Source organism: Somniosus microcephalus, chromosome 24 (assembly GCF_052327205.1).
Source record: "Somniosus microcephalus isolate GS21.2 chromosome 24, FLI_Smic_1.0, whole genome shotgun sequence".
Lineage (NCBI taxonomy): Eukaryota > Metazoa > Chordata > Chondrichthyes > Squaliformes > Somniosidae > Somniosus > Somniosus microcephalus.
In genome coordinates this window covers 23,530,098-23,550,131 of record NC_141010.1, presented here as the reverse complement: position 1 = coordinate 23,550,131, position 20,034 = coordinate 23,530,098, and the positions used below count along the sequence as shown (strand labels likewise).

Genomic DNA, 20,034 nt, shown 5'->3' with positions numbered 1-20,034 from the left:
ATGAGGACATAAATGTTTCCCATCCCCTTGCTACAGGTTTCATTTGAGGTAACAATCTTGCAAGCGCACAGTCGAAGTGGCCTGAAATATTTCCACTCATGACACACTGCAGATGGGTGTCAGCATGATCAGTCAGCAGCTCAGTAGATGTGTAAAATGTTATCCCATACCTACAACAGCAAATTTGTTGCATTTGAATGGCAGCCAGGTTTCAGGGGCGCTTTTAAAGCGCTCCACCAGTGCATACAAATCATGTCCTCCAGCAACTCATCTCCTTGAACCTGGCCTGTTTCTGACTAGTCGGGAAACAGGAGCCAGAAGCAGGGAAATGGGAAACCACTATGAAAATAGGATTAGCAAGGCTGTTAACTGCCTTAACTACCTGTCCCACCGGTTGGAGATGGGTCAATTTGAGAGCGGCTGAACAGACACTCAGGAAAATTGAGTGGGGGCAGGGCGGAGGCAGGTTGGGTGTCTGAAGCCATTTTTCCCGATTTTCCCAAGAGACCCGCCTCCGCAGGGCTATTAAAAATCGAGCCAGTTGTTTCTAAGCTGCTCTTACAGTCACCACCTTGAATGATATTAGTACTGAAAATCTTTGCATGAAAAGGTACCAATATGCTATAGTAAATCACCCTTGTGAGGTGAAATTCCTCTCAACTAAAAGCAGGATAGTGTCAGTTTTTTTTCCTGCATTAACAGTTCATTTGACACTGCACATTTCAATGCGTTGGGTTCCTGCAATCTCATTAGCAGGTTATTAGAGAAAAATGACATTTGGGCCTTTAATGTATTATGTTTCAATGCTATCCAACAGTCTTACCTCAGATTGCTCTTGCCGTTAGCATTTCACTCCAGTATTACATATTTCAAAATGCTACCTCCAGACTGAAATTTTAAAAGACAAAACCTGTAGTTGTTAATTGGGTTTTTATTTCACAATCCAAGTGCATGCACTTTCAAAAGGCCCATAATGCAAGACGTCAGTAAGTTACTTTATTGAGAAAGGCTGATTATTTTGACAAAAATCAGTACGCAAATGACAACTATAAATGTCAGTCAGTCTTGAAAGATTATCTAAAATAAAAAAACATACCCTGATAAAACACTGTGATCGTCAGGGTTCCGATTATAAAACTCAAGAATATCCAAGAGACTTTGGACATACCTAGATAAAAAAGGATAATACGCATCAAGTTCTGTTTATCATAGAATACTATGCAATACGCAACACGTATAAACAAAGACTTTTCTAATGAATGACTGCACAAAACACACTGACCAAAGAAACTAACTTAAATTTTATGACTGTAAAACACACATGAATTTATAGGACACAATACATAATGAAGAATAGCATAGCAACCGTCAGTAATAAAAGGTTTTAGATCTGGTTCTATGAAAACCTGCTCCTTGAAGGGGAGCCAACTGTAATTCCACCATAGTCACCTCAACTGGGAAAGGAGTGATTTTTCTTTTTTGCATTTCTAAACTAAAGCAGTGAGGGGGTTACAAAACAGCCATTGGCTGGCCTGGTGTCAAAGAGTAACAAATCAAACAAGCCTGCCCAGACTCAACCTCATTCCTGAAGCACAAATATTGATTTAATTTTGAAATTGAACTATGCCATTTTTACTAGAGGCCTTTAATCTGGCACAGAAAGATTCCACTTAAACACTGTCAGAGCGAGTTTGTTGAAAACATCATTGGCTTTTTAACTGCTGTTGATGGACGCTGATTTCAGCTGTAGTGCTAGATTGTAACTGGAAGATGGGCCAGTGCAGCGAAGTGTTGAAAAAGGCAAGTGTTTCTAAAGTTTTCAGATATGCAAAAAAAGAGACAATCAGAACTCTTCATGATACTAAAGTACAGATTCACAATTTTTTGGTGGTCACAAATAAATCAATCAATAAAAATATGCTCGTGAAGGTGTCCTGCTGTAAATCTGCACTCAGGGCCATTTCAGAGCCCAGAAGATTCAATATGAAAAAGGTTCAATACCAGAAGATCAAGATACAGCAGTGGAAGTTTGGGCTGCTTAGCTTAGCCTAGCCAATTTCCTCGATTACAACCAGAACCATTTCTGAAAGCTGTGGCTGGAGTCGTCAGAAGAGGGCATTGAACAGGGCAAAAAGACTATCGGCCAAGATACTATTTTTCATTTTACATTTACTTCACTACACAAAATTACCAATTGGTGATCTTAGACAACACTATAACTGTCCCCATTTGCAACATTTGCCTTTTGGAACACGAACATCATGTTCCTTCAGAGAAAAGATCCCTGGTCGTAGAAATTGCGGTTGCCAGAGCAAAGAGTCAATTTACATTCCCCGAGTTCCAGTGCCATGAAGATTAAAAGCACAACCATCCTTGAATGGTTAAAAGCATCCAAAAGCAAATTCTTTATATAAAAATAGAGTGACTAAGTTATTTGTTCTCTATCTCAAATATTATTTTCTATTTTAATTTTAAATGTTCTCCGTGACTTATATTGGGACCCAGCAGCCCACCAAAGCCATTCTTCATTTGCGAGCGTAGTCAGAGTGCTTTTGCACGGTTGACTGTCACACCAGCCCAATCAGGTTCTGGATCAATGGCCACATATTTGCACAATGCATAAGTGATCGAGCACAAGCAATATCTAATGTTTTCTCTTGCTAGCCCGGAGTCAGAGAGACCAAATGCAGCACTTGAACACCTTTCCAACAAAAATCAGCAAGCTCAGCGTACACTGGGGACTGAAACTGGAACCTTCCAGATCCGGTGACTCAGTTGCACACTAGGTATTATTTTCAGTTTTTCACAGCTGGAATGTATACCTTGCTGTGAGGCTCTGTGCAGGTCAGATTCAATGGCATAAATATGCTATTATACTTGGCCAACTAGTGCCGAATGCAGTGCAAGTACCTGTACTCACCTTTCTTTAACAAAAGTGGTAAGCCCCAAAATTGTATACAGACAACACATTTGACCCTAGATTTACAATACTGGTGTTGTGATATTTAGTAAACCATGTTCTTCTCTGCATGCTATTCCTCAAGAAACAGTGTCTTTTTAACTCTGGAAATCGTGTTTAAATTCAGCCTAGCCCTAAAGGATGAATTTACACTTCCCAATAATTTTAAAGATCTTAAATGAAATAGGCTTAGGCAGGTTCGACATAGTTAACTAGTCAGTACAAGTCCATAGCATAAACCTACATATTATACTTTGACATTATCTGGCAGCCAACTCGGAGGCTGTCATGACTCGGAAATGGAAATGACACACTGGTGCAGTAATGGATGCTCATGTTGGGAATTAAAATTCATTGTTTGTGCAGAATTTACAGTAGAGAATGTCATGGGAATGCTTGATGCAAATACTACATGCATAAATGCAAAAATGACACATTTCCTAGCACTATGATTTCTTAGCTACTCTGCATTAAAAGGACAAAGCCAGATCTGCCAAACCCGACAGGGGACTCTTTGTTTGATGGCTATTTTTATTTTGAACTCAGCTTTCAAATGGGAACTAGGAATTAAGCCTCCTATACCACTCTCCGCCCAATGCTGCAGTCGAGAGAAATTTGCGTCTCAATGGAAGTAAGGTCAGGCTACCTCCTCAAGATAGTCTCACAAAGCTTGTAAACATTTGATTTGCAGAGATTAGAGACTGGAAACTAGTCAGACTGTGCTTTGAGAGTTCTATGCATGCCAAATCTGTAGTATGACCATATTGTGGGGCACAATAGCAGCTTTAACCTGTTTAATTTGTAATGCTGCTTAGTAGCGTTTCTGCACCAGAGAATAGAATTTGTAATTGTGGCATTATGTTCAACAAAACTAATGAAACAATTCCAATGAAATTTGGGTGTAATTTATTTATAATAAATGGAATTAAATAGGCTGTCTCATTATCACATATTTCACTACCTATAAAAATACTGTTTTTAGCTGGTATAAACTGGCCTTTACAATCAAGAAAGATGCGATCCAAAAGAAAGAGAGGGTGGGAGTACTATATAAACAACAGGCGCATAAGTGAAGTAGGAGAAAGTGCGCAGTGTGGTTTACGCAGCTCCAGCTGCGTAACTGGAGATAATTTAAGCAGGATTAGTCAGCTTAATCTCATCACCAGCGGACATATTTAGCCAGACATTCAGTTAAGACCCCTAGAATATTGTCACAAGCAGAGAGTCAGCATTTCTGAACTGGATGGAAAACATGTCAGTATTTCACAATGATATTACTTGAACCACATTCAAGATGTACTACTTTTAAGAAGCCACACATATTCTTACTCTGAAGGGGACATTCTCAAGCATGTATGAACATCTTGTGTGTGGCTACTCACCAGCTTTGGACTAACTGAACGGAAGGTGTGCCAAGTAGCCGGTCTGGGAGAAGATTGATTTCCTTCATAATATTAGAGAGTCTCACAGGCAGCTCTTGCCTCAGAAACATGAAGGAGGTCTTCTCACAGGCATTTGTTGAGCCTAAGTGGATAAGAATGCAACACTGTACTTATTTGCTAAGTTTCAACAATTTCCACCAATTTTCTCCCCTCCTAAAAATAGTGAAAATCATGCTACAGCACAGTTCCATCGTGCTGGCAGCTCTGTAGTAACATGCCAGATGTGAGACTCTGGGCAGCAGGCTATTCGACTGCAGAGGAAGGGCACACACTTGAGGCCATGTGTTATTATGACACAGGCTTGTTTTAGCGGTTTTCGCTCCCCATAGAGACCTTTCATTCCAACCCTTAGCCCTCTGTGCAGCTGGTTTGATGACACCACATACAGAAGCATCAGCAAATGGTTTCATTTGGGAATACTGCAAATTATATTGCAGCCTTGATTTCGAAGAGGGAGACATGTGCTCCAGGAAAACTCAATACTAGCTGAGTACTGCTATGTATTCAGTTTGTATGGAGTTTCCTTGCTCAAACTATCAGCATTTACTGTCCTGAGTCAGAAACGTGTGGGATTCCCTACAGCGCTTCTCAGTTCCTGAAATCGATGTCAATGAAGTGGCCACTTGTAGAAAAGAGAACTGACAAGACTCCAAGAGGAGGAGAAACAGGCTACAACCAAGAATATCTCCTAGGCATGGTTTATTTTCCTTCACGAAAACTTTATCACATGTACATTTAGAAGTACACATACTTCATACTGAAAGTATACCCCTGCATTTTGTTGCTTCTCGGGAAAAGAGATGTAATTTTAGGTACAATCGGATACATTCACAAGGGCAGATAGATGCCTGAAGAAACACGGCACTGGTGGTTGCTGCAACCACTGACAAACAAAGTTGACCTGCGGTACCAAAGAACAAGCCTAATTGGTGTTCTGACAAATGTGATTAATGGTTAACTCTACATTTGAACTTCTACACTGAACAGAGAGTTCCACGCAATCACGGAGGGGTTTCTGCAGGCCAGAGAGGCATGCTGTGAAGCTATGCTACTGGCATTCAAAGTAGACCTTTTGCATGGATACAGATAACTGAAGTACAGCTTCAGTAGCTCTTGTACTCCAGGCAGAAGTCTAGCAAGCCCTGCCCCCATGGCTGAATGGTTTATGATTAAAAGACCCAGATAAAGGTCTTAGCATGTAATGAGTTACTGGTACTGGATACCAGCCAGGTAGCAGTTGTGCCTCAAGTGTCCTTGTGCTACAATGGAAAAAAAGAAACGTGCCAATGTTTCATGTTCCTGATTGTTATCCAATGATCTTCTACCAGGAAATGGCTACGTGATGTCCTCTACAATCAAATAGGCTCACATACAACAACTTTCATTTATATAGCACCTTTAACATAGTAAAACATCCCAAGGAACATAAATAGAGTACTTAGTACTGTGCCCCAGCAGGAGGGGAGAAAACTGGGACAAAAAGAAAACAAAGATTTGGTAACTCATTGTTATTAGTCAAATCATGAACCTGTGGTGGAATGACAACCCAGCTACATCTAGCCGATGCCAAGTTGATGAATTAATCACAAAAGGCTAGTGATGTAGATCAAGATCATACTTTATCACTGCAATTTTGTATTACCATCTTATTAATATTCCAAATCAAATCTCTTTGTTCCTGATATCATTAACATTCAGTTTTCATAAGAAATATTTGATTCTAATTCAAGCTAGTTAGACTGCACTACTGCTCAGAGACTGGTAGTTATAAAATGCAAGGTGCAGCTAGCAAGACCAGTTATACCATGCGATTCCCAGATACAGTTCATACACTGCCTAACAGGAAGGTCCATCACATCATTTGGTTTTATGTATTTTTCCTCAACCAAGGACTCCCCTCCACCGTGGTTGACAGGGCCGGCGACCGTGTCTGTTCCATTTCCCGCACTTCTGCTCTCAGCCCTTCCAATATCACAATAGGGTTCCCCTGGTCTTCACCTTCCACCCCACCAGTCTCCATAGAAACATAGAAGATAGGAGCAGGAGTAGGCCATTCGGCCCCTCGAGCCTGCTCCGCCATTCAATGAGATCATGGCTGATCATCCAAACTCAGTACCCTGTCCCTGCCTTCTCCCCATATCCCTTGATCCCTTTAGCCTTAAGAAATATATCCAACTCCTTCTTGAATATATTTAATGAACTGGCCTCAACTGCCTTCTGTGGTAGAGAATTCCACAGGTTCACCACTCTCTGGGTGAAGAAATTCCTCCTCATCTCTGTCCTAAATGGCTTACCCCTTATCCTTAGGCTGTGACCCCTGGTTCTGGACTCCCCTGCCATCAGGAACATCCTTCCTGCATCTAGTCTGTCTAGTCCTGTTAGAATTTTATAAGTTTCAATGAGATCCCCTCCCATTCTTCTAAACTCCAGCGAGAACAAGCCCAATCGACCCAATCTCTCCTTATACGTCATTCCTGCCATCCCAGGTAGCAGCCTGGTGAATCTTCGCTGCACTCCCTCCATGGCAAGAACATCCTTCCTCGGATAAGGCGACCAAATCTGCACATAATACTCAAGGTGTGGTCTCACCAAGGCCCTGTACAACTGCAGCAAGACATCCTTGTTCCTGTACTCAAACCCTCTCGCTACGAAGGCCAACATACCATTTGCCTTCTTAACCGCCTGCTGCACCTGCATGCTTACCCTCAGCGACTGTTGCACAAGGACACCCAGGTCTCGTTGCACTTCCCCTTCTCCCAATCTATTGTTCAGATAATAATCTGCCTTCCTGTTTTTGCCACCAAAGTGGATAACCTCGCATTTATCCACATTATACTGCATCTGCCATGCATCTGTCCAATCACCCAACCTGTCCAAATCATACTGGAGTTTCTCAGCATCCTCCTCACAGCATACATGCCCACCCAGCTTTGTGTCGTCTGCAAACTTGGAGATATTACATCTAGTTCCCTCGTCTAGATCATTAATATATATTGTGAATAGCTGGGGTCCTAGGACCGATCCCTGCGGTACCCCACTAGTCACTGCCTGCCACTCGGAAAAAGACCCGTTTATTCCAACTCTTTGCTTCCTGTCTGCCAACCAGTTCTCTATCCAAGTCAGTACCTTGCTCCCAATCCCATGTGCCTTAACTTTACACGCTAATCTCTTATGCAGGACCTTATCGAAAGCCTTCTGAAAGTCCAAATATACCACATCCACTGGTTCTCCCTTATCTACTCTACCAGTTACATCCTCAAAAAAATTCCAGTAGTTTAGTCAAGCACGATTTACCTTTTGTAAATCCATGTTGACTTTGTCCGATCCAGTCACTGTTTTCCAAGTGCTCTGCTATTACACCTTTTATAATGGACTTTAGCATTTTCCCCACTACCGATGTCAGGCTTACCGGTCTATAATTCCGCGTTTTCTCTCTACCACCTTTTTTGAACAGTGGGGTAACATTAGCTACCCTTCAATCCATGGGAACTGTTCAAGTCTATAGAATTTTGGAAGATGACCAGCAATGCATCTACTATTTCTAGGGCCACTTCCTTAAGTACCCTTGGATGTAGATTATCAGGCCCTGGGGATTTATCGGCCTTCAATCCCATCAATTTCCCTAACACCATTTCCCTACAAATACTGATTTCATTCAGTTCCTCCCTCTCATTAGACCCTATGTTCCCTGACATCGCTGGGAGGTTATTTGTGTCCTCCTTTGTGAAGACAGAACCAAAGTATGTATTTAATTGGTCTGCCATTTCTTTGTTCTCCATTATAAATTCCCCTGATTCTGACTGCAAGGGACCTACGCTCCACATTCAACTGATCATCCTCTGCCATTTCCACCACCTCCAGCGTGATGCCACGACCAAACACATCTTCCCCCTCCCCCTTCAGCATTCCGAAGGGACCGTTCCCTCCGCAACACTCTGGTCCACTCCTCTGTCACCCACTCCCCTTCCCATGCAAGCGCAGGAAATGCAACCCCTGCCCTTTTCCCTCCGCCGTGCCTACCGTCCAAAACCCAAACACTCCTTCCAGGTGAAACTGCGATTTACTTGTACTTCTTGCAATTTATACTGTATTCACTGCTCACGATGCAGTTTCCTCTACATTGGGGAGATCAAACGCAGATTGGGTGACCATTTTGCGGAACACCTCCGTTCAGTCCGCAAGCATGACCCTGAGCTTCCGGTCGCCTGTCATTTTAAATCTCTGCCCCACTCCCACTCGGACCTCGGCCTCCTACACCGTTCCAATGAAGCTCAACATAGGTCGAGGAACAGCACCTCATCTTCTCGATTAGGCACTTTACAACCTTCCAGACTGAACACTGAGCTCAACAATTTCAGACCATAACCTCTGTCCCTATTTTTTCAGATGGCAGCTGTTGATGATTCTGCTATACCCATTTACACCTCTTCTAGGCCCATCTTTTGTTTCTTTATTTGTCCCATTACCATCTCCTTTCACCTTGCCCCATCATCCCTTTTGGCATTTAATCTCTCCTGCCTTCCACTCTATCACAGACCTTCCCCTTTGTTCTTTCCTCCCCCATTTCTCTGCCTCTGAACTTGCTTAAAACCTGTTACATCTCTAACTTTTTCCAGTTCTGACGAAAGGTCATCGACCTGAAACGTTAACTCTGTTTCTCTCTCCACAGATGCTGCCTGACCTGCTGAGTATTTCCAGCATTTTCTGTTTTTATTTCAGGTTTCCAGCATCTGCAGTATTTTGCTTTTATAAAAAGAAAACATGTGTGCAATGCACAAAAAGTCAGAAACAGTCGATGGAACATGAAATGTAAGTCTTCATTGAAGAACCCTTCATTGTATAAATGCAGCCTCACTGAAGATTAATATCACAAGATAACTAGAGAAGACATTCTCTATTTCATTTGACATTTAACATTTCAAAAGGGAATTGGATAACTACTTGATGGGAAAAAAATCTACAGGCCTACAGGGAAAGAGCAGGCGAGTGGGACAATTTGGAAAGCTCTATCACAGGCACGATTAGCTGAATAGCCTCCTCCTGTCATGTATCATTCTATGATTCTAACCCATCTTTGTTCACCAACCCAGAAATATCCCAAAGTTCCTCTCATCTCAGCATCCAATTGTTTCTTAAAAGATTACAAAATTTTCACCACTACTCTTCTTGCTGCTTGTGTCAAGTACTATTGTTGAGTTCACATCGCAGATTGTCATTTTATATTAAAAGTATAAGTAGACCAAAAAAGTTACTAACAAAATTAGTCTCTGTCCCTAATGCGACTCAAATAAATTCCTCAGCAAGTTACGCTAATATTTATGGTGACCTTGCTGTCGACAACTTCCGCCAAAATATTTGGAGAATCTTATTAGCATTCACTGGAACATAAAAACCAGCGTAAAGCAAGCAGAAATCAGCATAAACAAACAATCAGGGGCCAGCAAGTCACTAATGCCTGAATTTCGCAACCTTTTGCGCAGAGATATGCCATTGTTTTGGCGCAAGTTTTCAGGAAATTCCAGGCCAACTGAGTCTGTAGAGACTCTAAGCCTTCCCCATTGCAGTGTAGTCTGATGTTAATTACATTTCTTGCAAGATGTCTAGTTATCCAAAAGTGGCAACGCCGTATTGAAACAGTTTATCTGCACAACTGGTGTTGAACAAACTGGAGTGTCACTAGACTTTAAGTTAGTCTGCTTATAGCCACCGCTGACATTCACATGTATTAATTTTAGAATAGATGACTGCGTGCACAAATCGCTTGAAGTTATGAACCTCTCAAAGTCAAGGGGGTGGTTGTGTGGCAGAATTATCTGCCTGCCACGTGGATTCCCATGCAAAGCGTTAGAAATAAAGATCCCAAAGTCAGAAGTGAAGGACAGTACGTGACAACACCGATTTAACATTTATTGTGGGCAAATTTGGAAACAAAAAACTTGACAACTGATCATCACACAGGAAGAAATTGAGTGAAAGCTTCCGTAAACATGCGCCGTTTGGTGGTTAGCCAACAATCAAGTCCTTAACTTCAATTATCACTAAATGCCTTCACATAAATGAAAAAGAGGGGTGACGCGACATTTCATTGCCGCCCTTCAACACAGATCAAACTGACCATTTTTCTCTCTCTGGCAGAACGAGCTGGGGTTGGCGTACATGTTAACGAACCGGTTTGAAAAGCTTTACCAGGGAAGCAAAGACGTCTCTCTCCCCCTTCCATCGGCCCCAGGCCTCCCCCCCTGCCTCCCTACACCGCTGCCACGACCTTACTCCAGCGGACAGATGTGGATAGTCACCCCGGCCTGCAGACAACATCCCCGCCGCGGCCCGAGTCAACACAACACACCCGGCTCGGCCCGGCGCCCCTCACTCACCAAAATCCAGAAACTGCTTAATGGACAGGGGGGAGGGCGAGAACTTAGAGAAATGGTCGATGTGTTTCGGCACGTTGGCCAGGGTGGAATTTTTCATCAAAAAGCGGACGAATTTCATTGTCTTTTTTTTTTCTCTATACACACACACCAGACGGTTTTAAATTAAACAGGGTTTAAAAATCGCAGCCCAGCTCCTGCAGCGAGCCTCAGGCAGACCAGTCCACCGCGCTCTGCATAACAAGCCAGCGAGCGGCCAGCTAGCCAATCGATCGGCATAACAAGCGAGCGGCCAGCCAATCGCCCCCCGCGCGGACGTCATCGCGTCATGCCGTCAACAGCTCCTGCGCCTGCGTTGGCCGGCGCCTGGCGAATTGCGCGCGCATCGGGAACAAGTTGTTCTCTGTGCGGTTGACATCTTCAGGTTCTGCACGTACTATACCTCGCCTTATTGTTATTGGGAATGTCGATTCTTTGACGTGGAGAATGTGCGTGGCCGGAACGAGCGCGTTTGTATTTCGAAAATAGGTCAGACTTTTTTTTTTAAGAAATCTGAAATAAAAAGAGAGAGAACAAAATCCACAGCTGGCCAGCCAGCATCAAAAAAACAGAAACGCCAGGCTATAATGATTTAATGTCTGCAAACTTCAGACCATACACAAAGAAAATACTGCAGATGCTGGAAATCTGAAATAAAAACAGAAAATGCTGGAGATGGAAATGGAACAGGCTAAGAAACAAAGATGGCTCTAGATGAAGTGTAAATTGCGCTGGCAGAATGAAAGCCCTTTGTTTCTTAACCTGTCCCATTACCATCTCCTTTTGCCTTGAATATCTCTTAATGTCTCTTAACCTCTCCTGCCTTCCATTCTATCACAGACCTTCCCTTTTGTTCTTTCATCTCCTCCCCCCTTTCCCAGCCCCTACACTTGCTTAAAAATCTGTCCCATTTCCTGCTTTTTTCCAGTTCTGACGAAAGGTCATCGACCTGAAACGTTAACTCTGTTTCTCTCTTCACAGATGCTGCCTGACCTGCTGAGTTTCTGCAGCATTTTCTGATTTTAACTTCAGACCATAGTTGAGCTGAAATAAGTCAATCATCCCCAACACCCCTTCCCCATCCCACGGCACCTTCCTGTGCAAACGCTGGCATGGACTGGATGAGCCGAATAGCCTCCTTCTTTGCCGTATGACTCTATGCAACACCTGTCCTTTTACCACCTCCCTGCCCATTGTCCAGGGCCCCAAACACTTCTTCTAGGTGAACATAAGAACATAAGACGTAGGAGCAGGAGTAGGTCATTTGGCCCCTCGAGCCTGCCCCGCCATTCAATAAGATCATGGCTGATCTGATTTTGGCCTCAACTCAACTTCCCTGCCCGCTCCCCGTAACCCTCGACTCACTTACCTTTCAAAAATCTGTCTGACTCCACCTTAAATATATTCAATGACCCAGCCCTCACAGCTCTCTGGGGAAGAGAATTCTAAAGATTCACGACCCTCTGAGAGAAGAAATTCCTCCTCATTTCCGATTTAAAAGGGTGCCCCCCTTATTTTGCCCACTCACTTAGCCTATCTATATCCCTTTGGAGATTCTTTGCTTTCCAACCTATCCACCTATCCTTGTATCATCAGCAAATTTGGCTACATTACACTCAGTTCTTTCATCCAAGTCATTAATATAGATTGTAAATAGTTGAGGCCCCAGCACTGATCCCTGCAGCACCCCACTATTTACAGTTTGCCAACCTGAAAATGACCTATTTATCCCGACTCTCTGTTTTCTGTTAGTTAACCAATCCTCTATCCATGCTAATATATTATACCCCCAACCCCGTGAGCTCTTATCTTGTGCAGTAACCTTTTATGTGGCACCTTATTGAATGCCTTCTGGAAATCCAAATACACATCTACTGGTTCCCCTTCATCCACCCTGCTCGTTACATCCTCAAAGAATTCCAGCAAATTTGTCAAACATGATTTCCCTTTCATAAAACCATGCTGACTCTGCTTGACTATATTATGATTTTCTAAATGTCCTGCTACCACTTCCTTAATGATGGACTCCAGCATTTTTCCAATGACAGATGTTAGGCTAACTGGGCGATAGTTGCCTGCTTTCTGTCTCCCTCCTTTCTTAAATAGAGGCGTTATATTTGCGGTTTTATAGTCCGCTGGGACCTCTCCAGAATCCAGGAAATTTTGGTAGATTACAACCAATGCATCTACTATCTCTGCAGCCACCTCTTTTAAGACTCTAGGATGCAGGCCATCGGGTCCAGGGGACTGTCCACCTTTAGTCCCATTAGTTTGCTCAGTACTTTCTCTCTAATGATAGTGATTGTTTTAAGTCCCCCCCCCCCACCCCAATAGCCCCTTGATTATCCATTATTGGGTTGCTTTTAGTGTTTTCTACTGTGAAGACCGATACAAAATATTTGTTCAAAGTCTCTGCCATTTCCCTGTTTCCCATTATTAATTCCCCAGACTCATCCTCTAAGGGACCAACATTTACTTTAGCTACTCTCTTCCTTTTTATATACTTGTAGAAGCTCTTACTATCTGTTTTTATATTTCTTGCTAGCTTACTCTCATAAGCTATCTTCTCTCTATCATTTTTTTAGTCGTCCTTTGCTGTTTTTTTTAAATTTCCCAATCCTCCGGCCTTTCACTATTCTTCGCAACATTGTATGCTTTTGTTTTCAATTTGATACCATCCTTTACTTCCTTAGTTAGCCACGGATGGTTCATCCTTCTCTTAGAGTCTTTCTTTCTCACTTTGCTGAGAGTTATGAAATATCTCCTTAAATGTTTGCCACTGCTTTTCTACAGTCTTACCCTGTAATATATTTTCCCAGTCCACTTTAACCAAGTCTGCCTTCATACCTTTGTAATTACCTTTGTTTAAGTTCAGGACACTAGTTTGAGTCCTAGCTTTCTCACCCTCAAACTGAATTTGAAATTCTATCATGCTATGATCACTCTTCCCAAGAGGATCCTTCACTTTGAGATCATTAATTAATCCATCCTCGTTACACGTTACCAGATCTAAAATAGTCTGCTCCCTGGTTGGTTCCACAACATATTGTTCCAAGAAACCATCCCGTATACACTCTTAAGAACTCTTCCTCAAGTCTACCTTTGCCAATTTGCTTTGTCCAATCAATATGAAGATTAAAATCTCCCATGATTATAGTCATACCTTTCTTACAAATCTCTATTATTTCTTGATTTATTCTCTGTCCTACATTGTGGCTACTGTTTGGGGACCTGTAGACCACTCCCACCTGTGACTTCTTACCCTTAGTATCTTATCTCCACCCAAACTGATTCTACGTCTTGATCCTCTAGGCCAGTATCATTTCTCGTTACTGCACTGATCTCATCCCTTATTAACAGAGCTACACCACCTCCTTTTCCTTTCTGCCTATCCTTACGAAATGGCAAATACCCCTGAATATTCAGTTCCCAGCCTTGGTCACCTTGTAACCACGTCTCTGTAATGGCTATCAGATCATACCCATTTATTTCTATTTGTGCTGTCAACTCATCTATCTTGTTATGAATGCTGTGTGCGTTCAGATATAGAGCTTTTAATGTTGTCTTTCTACCATTTTTCCCTACTCTGACCCCTCTTTCTGATGCACTCTTATGTGTATACGCTCTGTCCCTTCCTGTCACACTCTGGTTATCATTACCCCTATCGCTACGCTGCACTTTTGCCTTCTCATTTTTCTTTGACTTTTTTAATTTCCACTCAGCATATCCCCCCCACCCCCCCCCAACTATTTAGTTTAAAGCCCTATATACAGCCCTAGTTATTAGATTCGCCAGGACACTGGTCCCAGCCTGGTTCCAATGAAGCCCGTCCCAACAGAACAGCTCCCTCTTATCCCAGTACTGGTTCCAGTGCCCCAGGAATCGAAACCCATTTCTCCCACACCAATCTTTAAGTCACTCGTTCATCTCTCTGATCTTATTTATCCTATGCCAATTTGTACGTGGCTCAGGTAATAATCCAGAGATTATTACCTTTGTGGTTTTGCTTTTCAATTTAGCCCTAGTTGCTCATAATCCCTCAGCAGAACCTCTTTCTTTGTCCTATGTCATTGGTATCTACATGGACCATGACAATTGGATTTTTTCCCTCCCACTCTAAGTTCCTCTCCAACCCAGAGGAGATGTTCTTTACCCTGGCACTGGGCAGGCAACACAGCCTTCGGGACTCACGCTCTTGGCTACAGAGAACAGTGTCTATCCCCCTAACTATACTGTCCCCCACCACTACCACATTTCTTTTTGCTCCCCCCACTTGAATGGCTCCCTGTACCATGGTGCTGTGGTCAGTTTGCTCATCCTCCCTACAGTCCCTGCTCTCGTCTACACATGGAGTAAGAACCTTGTAACTGTTGGACAAGAGCAAGGGCTGAGGCTCCTCCACCACTACCTTCTGGGTCCCCATACCTGCCTCGCTCGTAGTCACACCTACCTATCGCTGACCACGAACCAAATTTGAATTAATTAATCTAAGGGGTGTGACTGCCTCCTGGAACACAGCGTCCAGGTAACTCTCCCCCTCCCTGATGTGTTGCAGTGTTTGAAGCTCGGACTCCAGCTCATCAACACGGAACCGAAGTTCCTCGAGCAACCAACACTTACTGCAAATGTGGTTGCCGTGGACCTCAATGGTGTCCACCAGCTCCCACATGATGCAGCAGTAACACATCGCCTGCCCCGCCATCTCTAATGTATTTAATTAATTAAGTAAGTTTTGAACATTTAGGCCTAGAAATTCACTAGCCTTAGCGCCGCTTTTGAGGCGCTAGAGGGACTAGCGCCAGAGTTATGGCCAGTTGAAAAATTCCCTGGGGCCCTAAAGCGGCGTTGCACCGGTAGCGCTGCGCCGGCAGCGATGACGTCATCGGTGTGCGCAGCGTCCCGGTTGCCATGCCGACGGGCCCCAGCGCCGAAATTCAGTTGCGGCCGCCTCGCCCGTGGCAGCCGCAACTAAGACTCTGGCAACAGAGTCCAACATGTGTTTGCGCCGGCGCATTAAAAGCCCCGTGGCCGGCCGCTTTCCCGCCGGCCGCCTGCCCGCAGCTCCCTCCCCGGACTTCTCCCCCCCCCCCCCCCCCGGAACAGATGCAAGCCCGGCACTTGTCCGAGGTGCCGGGCTCATTTTTAAACAGATTTGCGCGGGCCGCGGCCGAGTGCAGGCAGCTCCTCCTTAACGGAAGGAGGAGGCCTGCACTTCCCCAGCCTGCCGCACCGCATCGGGTGCCGCAGCGCCGGAATTGCGGCGCTAAACGGCAGTTAGCGCCCTTTTCCAGGCGCTAAGACCCTTCAGTAGTGCCGGCAGCCGTTTGGGCGCGGCGCTACTGAATTTTTGCCGCGCGCAGGGGGACTTAGCGCCGGCACTAACTTCCGGCGCTAAAGCCCTGGCTAAGCCAAAACCCAATTTCTAGGCCTTAGTTTTTAATCCCGGCTCTTAATTTAAACCAATGCCCAAGAAAACAGAGAAATACTGACCAACCAATCACTTCCCTGCTTTCCTGTAACGTCACTTCTTTTTGTTGTCAGGTCTGCTGCCTCTGCTCTCGGGCCTTCCTCTGCCGCGCTGTTTATTTGCTCCGCCTCCGCTCTTGCTGCCGCTCAGGTCCACTGCCTCTGCCTTTTCCCTGTGATGTCACCTTTTCTTTTTCTCCGAATGCGGTTGGGGGGTTTCACAGAGCCAAACTCCCGCTGGTTCTTTGTACCCTCTCGTGCAGATTTTTAACTCCTGCTCTCCTGGAGGCTGACAAAGATAGAAAAGGAAGAAAGGAGCACCTCCCTCCCCTCCACACCTCCCTCCCTTAGTCACCAAACTCGCAGGTTTACACTCTGTTCCAAGCTGAGTCACCTCTCTGGCAGTTGCGGATCCCGACCAGTTAATTAACCTACTAGACCCACCTGCTTTGCCCTGCCCAAGACTGGAAGAAACTTAAAACTTAAAAACTGTAAATTTAAGTTAAATACTAATTGCAAGCACACCAGACTAGATTTTATATTTAAAAAAGAGAGAGATTAACCCTTAAGATTCACTCCCTTACCAAACTCGCAGGCTTACACTCTGTTCCAAGCTGCACTCCGATTTATTTGTACTTATTGCAATTTAGTATACTTTAACTCACGATGCGGTCTCCTCTACATTGGGGAGACCAAACCCAGATTAGGTGACTGCTTTGTGGAACACCTCCATTCAGTCTGCAAGCGTGATCCCGAGCTTCCGGTCGCCCGTCAGTTTAATTCTCTGCTCCGCTCCCACTCTGAGCTCTCCATCCTCGGCCTCTTGCACTGTTCCAATGAAGCTCAATGTAAGCTCGAGAAACAGCATCCCATCTTTCGATGCGGCACTTTACAATCTTCTGGACTCAACATCGAGTTCAACAATTTCAGACCATAACCTCTGCCCCTATTTTCTTTTCCGAATGGCAGCTGTTGATGATTCTGCCATTCCCATTTACACTTCATCTAGAGTCATCTTTTGTTTCTTAACTTGTCCCATTACCATCTCCTTTTGCCTTGCACCATCATTGCTTTTGTCATTTAATCTCAACTGCCTTCCAATCTGTCACAGACCTTCCCTTTTGTTCTGTCCCCTCCTACCTCCTTTCCCTGCACCTGCTTAAAAATCTGTTACATCTCTAACTTTTTCCAGTTCTGATGAAGGGTCATCGACCTGAAACGTTAACTCTGTTTCTCTCTCCACAGATGCTGCCTGACCTGCTGAGTATTTCCAGCATTTTCTGTTTTTATTTTAATTTTATGAGCTGAAATAAATGTATTCAAACGAAGTGGCAATTGACAACTTGCATCACAATGGCTATTGACACCAGAGCCTTCCCTGACACTCAGTTGTAACAAACCACTACAAGAAACAATAATAAGAATAAAACTGAACGGACCACCCAGCATCGACCTCGGCACCAGCTTCAGACACGACAACAGCACGCCCAGCCCATTCGACTTTGCAAAGTCCTCCTCGCTAACATCTGGGGACTTGTACCAAAATTGGGAGAGCTGTCCCACAGACTAGTCAAGCAACAGCCTGACATAGTCATACTCGCAGAATCATACCTTTCAGCCAATGTCCCAGACTCCTGCATTACCATCCCTGGGTATGTCCTGTCCAACCGGCAGGACAGACCCACCAGAGGTGGCGTCACAGTGGTATACAGTCGGGAGGGAGTGGCTGTGGGAGTCCGCAACAGTGACTCCGGACCCCATGAAGTCTCATGGCATCAGGTCAAGCATGGGCAAGGAAACCTCATGCTGATTACCACCTATCGCCCTCCCTCAGCTGATGAATCAGTACTCCACCACGTTGAACACCACTTCGAAGAAGCACTGAGAGTAGCAAGGACACAGAATGTACTCTGTGGGGGACTTCAATGTCCATCACCAAGAGTGGCTCGGTAGCAGTACTGACCGAGCTGGCCGTGTCCTGAAGGACATAGCTGCCAGACTGGGCCTGCAGCAGGTGGTGAGAGAACCAACACGAGGGAAAAACCTACTCGACCTCGTCCTCACCAATCTACTTGTCGCAGATGCATCTGTCCATGACAGTACTGGTAGCAGTGACCACCGCACAGTCCTTGTGGAGACGAAGTCCCATCTTCACACTGAGGACACCCTGCATCGTGTTGTGTGGCACTACCACCGTGCTAAATGGAATAGATTCAGAACAGATCTAGCAGCTCAAAACTAGGCATCCATGAAGCGCTGTGGGCCATCAGCACCTGCAGAATTGTATTCCACCACAATCTAACCTCATGGCCTGGCATATCCCTCACTCTACCATTAACATTAAGCCAGGCGACCAACCCTGGTTCAACAAGGAGTGTAGAAGAACATGCCAGGAGCAGCAGCAGGCGTACCTAAAAATGAGGTGCCAACCTGGGGAAGCTGCGACATAAGACTACATGCATGCTAAACAACGGAAGCAGCATGCTATAGACACAGCTAAGCAATCCCACAACCAAAGAATCGGATCAAAACTCTGCAGTCCTGCCACATCCAGTCATGAATGGTGGTGGACCATTAAACAACTGACGGGAGGAGGAGGCTCCATGAACATCCCCATCATCAATGATGGCGGAGACCAGCACGTGAATGCAAAAGACAAGGCTGAAACGATTGCAACCATCTTCAGCCAGAAGTACCGAGTGGATGATCCATCACGGCCACCTCCCGAGGTCCCCACCATCACAGACACCAGTCTTCAGCCAATTTGATTCACTCCACGTGATGGTAAGAAACGGCTGAGTGCACTGGATACAGCAAAGGCTATGGTACCTGACAATATCCCGGCTGTTGTGCTGAAGACTTGTGCTCCAGCACTAGCCGCACCTCTAGCCAAGCTGTTCCAGTACAGCTACAACACTGGCATCTGCCCGACAATATGGAAAACTGCCCAGGTATGTCCTGTCCACAAAAAAAAGGACAAATCCAATCCGGTCAATTACTGACCCATCATTCTACTCTCAATCATCAGCAAAGTGATGGAATGTGTTGTTGACAGTGCAAACCAAGCAGCACTTACTCATCAATACTCACTCACTCACTAGAAGGAGACACCGCGGGACACACTCACTAGAAGGAGACACCGCGGGACACACTCACTAGAAGGAGACACACTATAAGGAAGTCGGGACCCAGGAGCGAGTCGAGGCCCAGCAGCGAGGTCGGGACCCAGGGGCGAGGTCGAGGCCCAGGAGCGAGGTTGGGACCCAGGGGCGAGGACGAGGCCTAGGAGCGAGGACGAGCCCAGCAGTGAGGTCGAGGCCCAGGAGGGGCGCAGCATGGACCAGCAGCGGGGTAGGGAGGACCACATTGCAGCCTATGAAATCCAGGCAGAGAGGACCTGCAGGAAGGAGGGAGGAGGACAGTAGGAGTATGTTTGTGTATGTGTGCTAGGCCGATGTAGCAGAGCCTGGTCTCCAATCGTCTTGGATCCCCTTGCCATTGGACCAAGGCCTTGCTCTGTCAAGCCCGTGTGGTAGCTGGTGTGCTACAGCTACCCCACGTTAAAAGAATTCACGCACAGGAATATTCCACCCTTCAAAATGAAGTTCGGGACCTGGAACGTCAGGACCCCCATGGACAACCCCAACAGCAACAGACCGGAATGCCGTACTGCTATCGTTGCCTGGGAGCTCAGACATTTTGACATAAACATCGCCATCTTAAGCGATACCTGGTGGGCAGGGGAAGGCCAGCTCAA

General features: G+C 45.1%; 1 protein-coding gene across 3 annotated transcripts in view; it reads right to left on the bottom strand.

Moving 5' to 3' along the window:
* LOC147101123 (pyruvate dehydrogenase (acetyl-transferring) kinase isozyme 2, mitochondrial-like) overlaps nucleotides 1-11,038 on the bottom strand; it is a 30,340-nt gene extending 19,302 nt beyond the window's left edge. Inside the window, exons 1-3 of one of the 3 annotated variants that reach the window (XM_085966315.1) lie at nucleotides 10,776-11,038; nucleotides 4,342-4,483; nucleotides 1,097-1,168 (exon numbers count right to left, since the gene is read on the bottom strand). In XM_085966315.1, the coding sequence (XP_085822441.1) occupies nucleotides 1,097-1,168; nucleotides 4,342-4,483; nucleotides 10,776-10,893 (332 nt within the window). In that variant the 5' untranslated portion in view covers nucleotides 10,894-11,038. The remainder of the gene's footprint in view (nucleotides 1-1,096; nucleotides 1,169-4,341; nucleotides 4,484-10,775) is intronic. The other 2 variants (XM_085966314.1, XM_085966313.1) reach the window with 2 other exon arrangements.
* Between the last annotated feature and the right edge of the window lie 8,996 nt (nucleotides 11,039-20,034).